Below are 10216 nucleotides of genomic sequence, written 5' to 3'. Positions count from 1 at the left end.
TGAGGACTGAGGGGGACAGATGAGGACTGAGGGGGACAGATGAGGACTGTCCAACAAATTCTGTTTTGTGTTGGCAAAGAGAGACGACCGACCGCGGTCGTTCATATTCACCGACAGGAAGTGAAGACCTTCTAGAAACTCCAGCATCACTTTTTTAAAAGATTTAGGTTTATGTTGGATGAATTTTGACCCTGCTGCGTCAGATAATAAATTTAAACTTGTTTTATCAGTTGTTTGATGTAAAATCATTCCAATAACATGAAAAAAATAAATTAATAAATAAACAGTTTAAATAAATTATTTAAAGACTAAAACAGATCCGATGCCCAGGATGAGTGGAAACTTCTGACATCAAAATTAGAAACCTACAAATGGTTGTTCAGTGTCCCCCAGTGTCTTTTGTGACTCTCCAAATATTTCAACAACGTGATTCTCCTCCTCCACGTGTTCTCTTCACGTCCTGACCTCACCGTCTGGACCTTCAGCTGCAGGCAGCAGAATATTTTCCACATTTTTAAGAAAAGCTCTTTGTGTCTGTGGTGCTGCTGGGGTGCTAATTGAGAAAGGTCAGCCCGGCTTAGGCCTGACCTCCCCGTCACCCCGTCATCGTGGGTCTGTAATCCCTCAGGTCCACACGTGGATCCAAACATGGTTTCCTCTTTGTGATGAGAATAAAAAGAATTCATGAGCCGAGGAGAGGAGCAAAGCTTCTCGGAGTGATTCTTCTCCTGCTCCGTCTCAGTTTGACTCAAAAAGATCCAAAACCAGAATCAATGGTCACCATAAATGATGTGAATTACATTAAAGGCTCTTCAGTCATCAGATTCCTCTTCAGATTATAATCCCATGTTTGGAAAATACATTCTAATCTTTAGGCACTAATTCCAGTCATATTCATTTTGTGCTTGTTAATCTGAATGTGTGTAAACGTTTTACACATCTTTGTGCATCCATACGTAAGGATTGTTGTGTAAAACTGATCGATTTGTAAAAATAATTACACATGTTACAAATGTTACTTTGTGAAGAACTCTTTACAGACAAAAACTTTGTGTAAGACAGTAGTGCATGTTGACAATGGAGGTCAGCGTCAGCGCTACCGAACGTGATTTTCAAAAATATATATCTGGAAAATAATGTAGTTTTTCTTCCACTAAATCATAAAGTAACGTCCACCTGAGCCACTGAAGCGCCGGCGCCGTCCTCCATCTTTAAAATGTTTTCACACATTCTGATTTACAAACACAGCAAATATATGACGAATTATTGCCCATAATAATCTGTTTACACAGTGAGTTTCTTTTAAACTGGTTTATGAGATGAATTAAACACATTTCTGATTAAATCATCCACAGCAATAATCTAAATATTAATACTTAATATAATAATTTGAATTTATTCCATATGACCTTTGTGGTGCCTCATATGGATGCAGTTAGAGAGGACGTGGAGGGTGGAGGTAGTTGGAGGAGGACTCACTGTGGAGACCCCTGAAGAGGGAACAAAGAAGAAGAAGAAGATATTATGGTTTTATTATTTAGAAATATTTATATTCAACAAGTTTTAATTTTGAATGAAACCTATTGTTTTATCGTAGTAGTAGTAAGGGTATTAGTATTAGTCATTGTATTAGTAGTAGTTGTAGTATTAGTATTTGTGTTATTCAAAATAATATTGATGTTGTTTTATAGTTACTACTAATAATAAGAAATATTATGTTTTCTTCTCCTTTTCTTATCTTCCTCCTCCTTTTTCTAAATCGTACTCTTGAGTTCTCATCATAGTACTATCACTGATATTATTAGTAGTTGTTGTAGTAATACTTCAGATATTTTAATATCATTAGTAGTGTTAATTGCTGTTGTCATAGTATTACTATTATATTGATGGTAGTAGGGTACTTGTATGAGTCATAGTATTTTTATTTGTAGTGAGGGAGTGGTGGCGCAGAGGTTGTAGAAGGTGGACCTGTGATCGGAAGATCGCCGGTTCAACTCCCGGTTCCGACAACATCAAAATGTGGGTGGGAAAGGTAAAGCACCCACACCTGCCTCCACCCTAATTTGCCCCATTCTGGGCCCTTGAGCAATGCCCTTAACCCCCATCGTCTGCACAGAGGGCTGTTGTTGCTCAGTGGTCTGTGGTTGCGTCCGGCATAAAAACAATCGGCAAGTCTTCGTGTGACTGTGGAGACCTCTGAAGAAGGGAGAAGCCAAAAGGGAATTAAAAAAAATAACAATAATTTCTGTCTTGTCCTGTTTTTGTTTTTGTGTTTGTATTTTATTTTACCTGGAAGCTGCTGTGAAGCTACACTTTAAAAAGTTGTTTATTTATTTCAGTCCATCGTCCTTCTTCCCTCCAGGAGTCGTTCCTCTCTCTGTTCTCGGTGTTTTCTGTGTCTAACCTGAGTTCTTCTGTCTGACCTCAGGCTAACGTTTCCAAAGCTCCTGGAGCAGTGCAGCCAAGGTGAGTCATCCCAGACCAGGTTCAGTGATCTGACAGGAGAGGTGGCGGGCGACACGCATCGTGCTCATTAAAATCTGAACAGCTGATTATAAAACCTGATTAAAGGCCCGACGCTCCAGCTCGTACTCAGACGCTGGATTTGATCCGTCATGTTTGTTGATGGATCCAGTTTGAAGAGCAGCACCGGGGTCTGAGTGGAGCTGAGATGATTAAAAAAAACTTTAATCTGACTCAGAAATGTATTTTTTATATTGTTTTCTCTTCTGGAAGGAATGAACGTGTCAGTTTTAGAGACAACAAAGCTGGTGTAAGAAAGCAGCTGTGCAGACAGAGGTCCTTCTTCTCCCAGAACTCACCGTCTTTGTGCCGTGTTGTGTGCCAGGCTTTGTGAGTGCCGTGGTGTTCACGGGGCTGACAGCGGAGGAGAAGAGCCCCCTGGTGCAGCACGTTCAGCAGCTGGTACGCTCCGCTAACCCCACGGCTGCGTTCATACGAGCAGAGAGAGGAGCTGTCATCAGGTAGGTTCCCTCACCACCAGGATCCACTTCTGTCTCTGCTGAAAATAGAAAGCTGCTCATTTCTCACATCACAAGCTTATTAAGAGACTGGCTGTACTGTTAGCAAAATATCCCACGAGTCATTGAACAGATGTTAATGAAACTTTCTGTAAATAATCAAAAATAGTAAATACAAAAGAGAAATTTCTGGATTTACTGGTCCGTTCCCATTTCAACCCTCACCTGTGGTCAGGAGGTCCAGGTCTCAGCCTTAAAGGTAGGAGGAGCTCGGAGTAGAGCCACTGCTCCTCCTCATCAGCTGAGGAGGTTCATCTGATCTGGGCGCCTCCCTTTGGAGGTTTTCTGGTCACGTCCCACTGAGAAGAACTTCTGGTAGACACCAGAGGTTTGGGAAGCCGTCACGCTGAAGGAGGAGGCCTACAGGACATGGCTGGACTCTGGAGCTCCAGAAGCAGCAGACGGGTTCTGATGGAGCAACGCTTGGTGGGCCGTGGAGGAGGACTTTAAGGTTCTGGCAGACCATCCAGCGCCTTAGGGGGCGAAGACATCAACTCAGACTGCAGTCCTGATGGATGGTCGGGTGGTGTAGAGCCGCTGCAGCTGATCGACAGCAGCCTACAGAAACACCTCAGTGAATGTTCCAGATGATGAGCTAAAGTTCGGTACGTTGTGAGCCGACAGTCCTTCACAAGATGCACTCCAAGAGCTAAGAGCTCCTGCAAGATACTTCAAGGTTTGATCAAAGTGGCTTCACCTCCACTGTCTGGAGGTTGAGTATCCAACCAGACATCCAGGGGCGACGGCTCCGACCAGCGAAAAGAACGAAGAGGAAGAAGACGAGAAACTGAGGAGCTGATGGGCGACGGGACCCCTTCCACCTGCTGCGCTGCTTCTTTCTGAGAATATGATCTCCTCCACCGCCGCCATGTTTGACGTTGTCTGAAATGGACCTCAGGACTCTGAATGTTACATGTGTCCCTGTTTCTGTCCATAATGGACCATCAGCTGCTCTGAAGCTCTGAGAGGCGGCGGTGAAATAATCTCTCTTTCTTTTAACCCAGGGATGAAGACCTGTGTATGATTCTGTCTGAGAGCAGCTTCAGTGAGCCTCAGATGCTCAGAGCCCGTTACGTCCTCTACCCCGGATGGTGAGACAGACACTCGTCTCCAACACGCCACATTTTAGCTGATTGAGTCCTACTTCGGCTTTCTTTGGTTTAATTGCCTCTCAGCTGCTGTGGAGCAGCTGAGAGGCAATTATCAGCTGCTGATTGCTGTAAAGACCCTCAGGGCGACTGTCAGGGGTCGCCTGCTGGTCCTGCAGTCTCCAGTTGTACAGTTGCTCTGTGTGTCTGTTAGCAAAATATCTCATGAACCACTGAACAGTTTTAGTTGTTTGAGTCGTTCCTGTGAGCCGCTGGGTAACAGCAACATGTGACGTCCACGTGTTCTGTGTGTCCAGGTGCAGAGGACACATGTCCTCTGGGTCTGAGGGTCTGGTCTTCACGCAGCAGCTCGTGGCTTTCAGCCGGCCCCTGGAGAGGTCTCTGTTCGTCTCCCGCTGTAAAGGTGAAGGAAACTCTCCGTCCTCCTGTTTGATGTCTCAGTGATCTGAGCCGGTCGGTCCTGTGGTCCCTCCATGTTTGGACACGGCCGAGGTCTCAGAGTAAAGTCCTCGCTGTGAAAAGGTTTTATTCTCAGAGGACGTTTAAAATCAGTCGGCTTCTTTCCGTCACAGCTCTGTGTTGACTTTTATGATTTGTTTGGACCGACTGATGAAGCTGATTGTTCTGCAGCCTTCAGGTCCTCCCTGAAGTCCAGTCCCTTCATGGGAAACATCTACAACGTCTGGGGACGAGTCCAGTTTTCTGGTAGGATCACGTGTCTTCAGCTGATGGAATTATTCTGAGACATTCACACTTTAATTATTTTATTTAACAGTGTGCAGCTGTTGTTTTGCTACTTTTAGCTTGTTTTTCCTGTTATCTTTACCTTTTCAGCTAGTTTTATGCTATCTCTCACTTTTAGCTAGTGTTCAGCTGTTTTGGTTTTACCAGCTCAGTGAGCTTCTTCAGCTGTCTCTCGGCATGAGGCTGTATTTGAGTGGACTGTTGTGGTTCTGGTTCTCGTGGGCCTTCTAGGTTCATGATCCTTAGCAGCAGCTGCAGACGCCGTCAGCAGGGTGTGACTCTGACCTTTGACCTCTGAAACCTCCAGACTCAGACTGGACAATGGAGGTTTGCTACAACGCAGCGAACGGGAGCCTGAGTATTGTCCCAGATCAGAACCCGGACCACCCAACTCCAGGCCCAGAGGAGCCGGAGCCGCCCTGCTTCCTGGTCTTTGATGGTGTGGGTCTGACTCAGGACGGACTGAAGGACTGGCTGAGGCTCTGTGCCAAGCAGGTGGGGGTTTTAGAAGTTCTTCAAACGCCGTCTCTGTATCGAGAAGGAGATCAAACCCGTTTGTTTTTGATCTTTACAGAAGCAGGAAGTGAAAATGAAAAAGAGCCGAAATACTCTTTCACTCCAAGAACTCAGCAGCATCCACGTGAGTCTGAAGACGGTGGTCTCAAAATGAGCTCAAATATTTATTTATTTATTTATTTACACACATAGAAGGTGGTTAAAGGTTGTTTCTGACATGACGGTAAAACGAAGCAGAACACAAATGAAATGATGGAAAAAAACTCAAACTTGTTTTTTTTAAATATCACCTCCAGAAAATTGCAGAGCTTGTTCAAGGAGCTAAAAACTGCATTTTAATTATTTAAAAAAAAACATTTTAAACACCGTTCCTCGACCCTCCTGCTGCCCTTGGGTCAACATGACTCACGAGGCTGCAGTCTTGAGGCTTCACGGCTCATTTGACCCAAGGGCAGCAGGAGGGTCGTATAGTACTTCACTTTGAACGAGAGATTTAGAAGCATGAAGTGTTTTTGTTTTAAACCTGTCACTCAGCTGATCACATCCTCCTTGACCAGTCATCAACCAAACTTATTAGAATTAATAAAAAACATTCGTAACAAAGGCGGGTGGTCCGTTTCAAAACATATGTTTCTAATAGCCCGTCTTCACATCCACCTTCCTGCTTTCTTTATGCGCTCATCACACGGCGGGCATACTGTGGTCCGGTCTTCATCCTGAACAGAGTGTCACATTCACTTGTCATCACTCCACGGTCAAGGTCACAAGTCAAGGTCAAAGTTAAAGCCAGGTCTTTGCTTGTCTGGGCCCTTGCTATAGATTGCTGTATAATAGTTTGTTGATGGGCGTTTAATGTGCATGTCGCACTCGTGTTTATCATCTTATGTCTGCAGTTTTATTTTTTGTAACAAATACAGTTTTTTAGATACGTGGATCTTTTCTAAGGACCCATATTTGTCATCTGATGACCCTCAGTGGAGCCCTGACCACAACTTTAGGAACAACTATTATAAATTGTTTTATTCAATATTACTTTCTGTTCATTTATATTTTATAACTTTTGTGTAAACATACCTGATTAATCCAGATAATCTGTTGGGATTTGAGTTGTTTAGTTTTGTTCAACCAGCTGATCTGTGGTTCCCAAACTTTCAGTTTTCATCTCACAACTTAAATAACACTAAGTGTGAATAAATGTTCAAGTATTTATTAATAACTAAAGGTTTTCATACTTATATCTGCTTCCTGAAATCGATGAGCTGCAGCAGAATGTTTGTCCAGTGTTTGACCTGTGACCTGATTCGTTGTGTTCAGACGGCCCGACACCTGGACCCCCTGCCTCCAGGTTATTTCTACAACGGCCATCAATACGTCGACATCTTTGGAGAGAAACAGAATGTCCATCCCAGTATCCTTTTCTTCAGAACCAGGAACAGTGGCCCAGAGTAAACCTGACCCTGATCTCTCCTTACATCACGGCCCCTGCAGACATGAAGGAGTTTATCGAAGAGTACGTTGCCGAGGCCAACAAAGAGATCGATGCTTTCAACCGCAGGCAGGAGGAGCAGCCCGACCTGTTCGACCCGTGATACAGTTCTGTCTGTGTCATCATTATGGACGTCCAAATCCTGAACATTTGAAATACGCCCGTCGAAGGCAGACGTATAATGCAGTAGTTCCCAACCCTGGTCCCTGAGGAACACCATCCTGCATGTTTTAGTTGTTTCTCTGCTCCTTCACACCTGATTCAGTGGTTTAATTTTTTAAGGCCAGCAGAAGCCTGTTAATCACCCTTTCTTTCATTCACATCGGTGCATTGGAGCAGAGGAACAACAAAAACCTGCAGGATGGTGTTCCTCAGGGACCAGGGTTGGGAACCATAATGTTCTGTATGAGGTTCATCGCTCTATAATCCTCAGTCCCATCTCGTCTCGTTCAATCAGAATGAGCTTCCTCGTTGTATGAGCAGTGTTTTATAAATTATTCTTTTAACGTGTTTACAAACTCACAATTAACCTTTTCATAACACTAATGTTTTACAAAGTTACCCTGATTGTAAAATAGTTTATTTATTTATTGCATCTTAACCCTTTTGTTGGGGCAGCACGGTGGCGCAACTGGTAGAGCTGCTGCCTCTCAGCGAGCAGGTCCCTGGTTCAAACCCCGGTCCAGGGGCCTTTCTGGGTGGAGTTTGCATGTTCTCTCCGTGCATGCGTGGGTTTTCTCCGGGTACTTCGGTTTCCTCCCACAGTCCAAAAACATGCATGTTAGGCTGATTGGTAACTCTAAATTGTCCCTAGGTGTGAGTGAGAGAGTGAATGGTTGTTTGTCTCGTTTGTCTCTATGTGGCCCTGTGATGGACTTGCGACCCGTCCAGGGTGTACCCCGCCCCTCGCACAGTGATTGCTGGACATGGGCACCAGTGACCCCCGTGACCCAAAATGGAATAAACGGGTAAAGATAATGGATGGATGGATGAACCCTCTTGTTGCCCCTGGGGCAAAATGACCCACAAGGCTTATTGAGGATTAGCCCAGCAGTCTTCTCTAGTTTACGAGTTTTCCTATAGCAGCACCGAGTGTGAGACTAAAATTGGGGGATTTCTCTTTATTGGGACCCAAACAGACGGACTCCCTCACAGCTCTCCGGCTGACTAAATGCTAACGTTTCTTGTAAATTTCCTGGTTAATCTATTAAACCTGAAGGCGGAAGGTTAGTTTTAATATTTAACAGTTTAGCACAGACGATCCTCGGAGGAGGAGGAGTGGACGTTTTCACTGTGATTTTGTGACCATTTTGGGAAAACTCTGCTTTTGCCTGAGCAGATATTTATTTGGCCTCTGGGACATTGGTGCTAATTGGTTGGACCGTTCTGTCGTCTTCGGATCAAACGGAACATTCAGTTCTCACAAACCTGAGATTTCATTTTTACCCTGTGAAATTTAAGCCCTGCACAGTAGATGGAGGTAAAATTGTGGTTAATATTTAATACATGTCGCTGCAATCGGACTAAACTTTTTATAGTTTATATTATAAAGAGAAGAATAAAACCATCAGAAGTGCCAGTGTGTTTGTGAAAAATGATTTAACCAACCTGCATTTGTATTAATCTGTATTTTCTTTCATTTTCCACTGATTAATACTTGGTATAAATTAACTGTTGTATTTATTGCACCACATGATTAATAAAATATTTATATCACTCGTCACTTGTGCTTTTATTTCTTGTTGTGGTTTAAATTTTAAGATCTGGTTGTTGTTGGGCTTGTTTGGCCCCCGTCAGCAACACTTCCAGGTGGACCACAGTGCGTTTGTCACCTGGAGAAAGTTCTTTCTGCTGTGAAAGCTCTGTGAAGCTTTCAGTGGGTGAAAGCTTTTATGTGTTTTTGTCTCACCTTGTTTTTTGCTGCAGAAATGGAGAGAAAGTGAAGATCCCATCCTCCTTTTCCTGATGCAGTTGGTGTTCATAAAGAAAGAAAGATGGGGGCAGAGTGTGTGTCCTTGTTTTGTTGCCAGGCAGATCCAGTCCTTCACATTTCTAACCTCTGACATAAGTGTTTCCTCGCCCCTCTCTCCTGCCTCCACCGAGCCGCCCGTTACTCCCCAGCGACTCAGGCCAAGGCCACCCATCCTGTACGCTCTTTGTTCGCTCCTCACACCTCCTCCACCAACACCCGCCCTCTTTTTTTTTTCTCTGATTGTATTTTTACCGAGGCACAGCTATTTGTGGGCGATTATAGGACAGAACATGTAAACACTTATCACTCCACAAGTGTCTGCCGCAGCTCGCCGAGTGAGTCTGGGTCATTAACGCCATGAGGCCGTGTGTTAGATTACTCTTCTTAGCCTCACTTGGTTTGGAGGACGCTGCGTTTTCTTTTCACTCAGAGGTTAAAAGGTTTGAAAGAACTGGAATGAAGGTATAAAGAACTAAAAAAGCTCTTTAAACGTGACTGATTTTGGCTACGTCAGAGTTCATATTCTGTAGAACCAAAGCACGAGCTGAGTCCACGTTCTTGGTGCAGGTTGGACTCATCCAGGACTGTCCTTTGTCTCTGGTCCTGTTTCTGGTCTTCATGGACAGGATCTAAAGGTGCAGTCGTAGAGGAGGGTGTCTGGTTCATGAACCTCAAGGTTTCCTCTCTTCTTTATGCAGATGATGTGGTTCTGTTAGTGTCATTGACCCAAGACCTTCAGCGTGCACTGGGGCGGTTCGCAGCCAAGAGATGGGAAGAGAGTCCATTCTTAAAAGTCCAAGACCACGGTTCTCACCGTGGTCTTTGGGGTAAGTCTTTGTCTCAGGTGAAGGAGTGATTTGGGCATTTGGTTTCTGAGGGATTATAAGATGGACCAGGAGATGGACTGAAGCCTCGTCCTCAGTAATGAGGGCGTTGCTTTGGTCAGCCGTGATGATAAAACAGTTACGCTGAAAGGTAAAGCTCTGGATTTACTGGTCTGTCCACGTTCTAACTTTCACCGGTGGTCACGAGGTTTGGATCAGAACTGAAAGGACCAGATCCTGCACACAAGCAGTTGAAATGAGCTTCTTTCATAGGGTGTGTGTGTGTGTGGGGTGTGTGTGGGGGGGGGGGGGCTTAAAAAGAGGGTGAGGAGTTCCGAGTAGAGCCGCTGCTGTTCTGCATCTAAAGGAGTCAGCTGAGGAGGTTCATCTGATCAGGACGCCTCCTGTTGGAGGTTCTCTGAGCACGTCCCACTGCGAGGAGACCCAAAACTCTCTGTAGGGATTCTATATCCTCTCTGGTCTGAACATCTTTGGGTCCCTCAGGAGGAGCTGAGAGCGTCTCT

General features: G+C 44.7%; 1 protein-coding gene across 1 annotated transcript in view; it reads left to right on the top strand.

The window, feature by feature from the left end:
- dnaaf9 (dynein axonemal assembly factor 9) overlaps positions 1-7146 on the top strand; it is a 28341-nt gene extending 21195 nt beyond the window's left edge. Inside the window, exons 29-37 of the mRNA XM_037695203.1 lie at positions 2429-2466; positions 2849-2984; positions 4046-4132; positions 4447-4553; positions 4781-4855; positions 5202-5389; positions 5469-5534; positions 6725-6818; positions 6899-7146. Of these exons, the coding sequence (XP_037551131.1) occupies positions 2429-2466; positions 2849-2984; positions 4046-4132; positions 4447-4553; positions 4781-4855; positions 5202-5389; positions 5469-5534; positions 6725-6818; positions 6899-6999 (892 nt within the window). The 3' untranslated portion in view covers positions 7000-7146. The remainder of the gene's footprint in view (positions 1-2428; positions 2467-2848; positions 2985-4045; positions 4133-4446; positions 4554-4780; positions 4856-5201; positions 5390-5468; positions 5535-6724; positions 6819-6898) is intronic.
- The last annotated feature ends 3070 nt before the right edge of the window (positions 7147-10216 follow it).

The sequence above is a fragment of the Nematolebias whitei genome, chromosome 21 (assembly GCF_014905685.2).
Source record: "Nematolebias whitei isolate Nwh7 chromosome 21, NemWhi1, whole genome shotgun sequence".
Classification (NCBI taxonomy): domain Eukaryota; kingdom Metazoa; phylum Chordata; class Actinopteri; order Cyprinodontiformes; family Rivulidae; genus Nematolebias; species Nematolebias whitei.
This window is presented reverse-complemented; position numbering and strand designations above follow the sequence as displayed.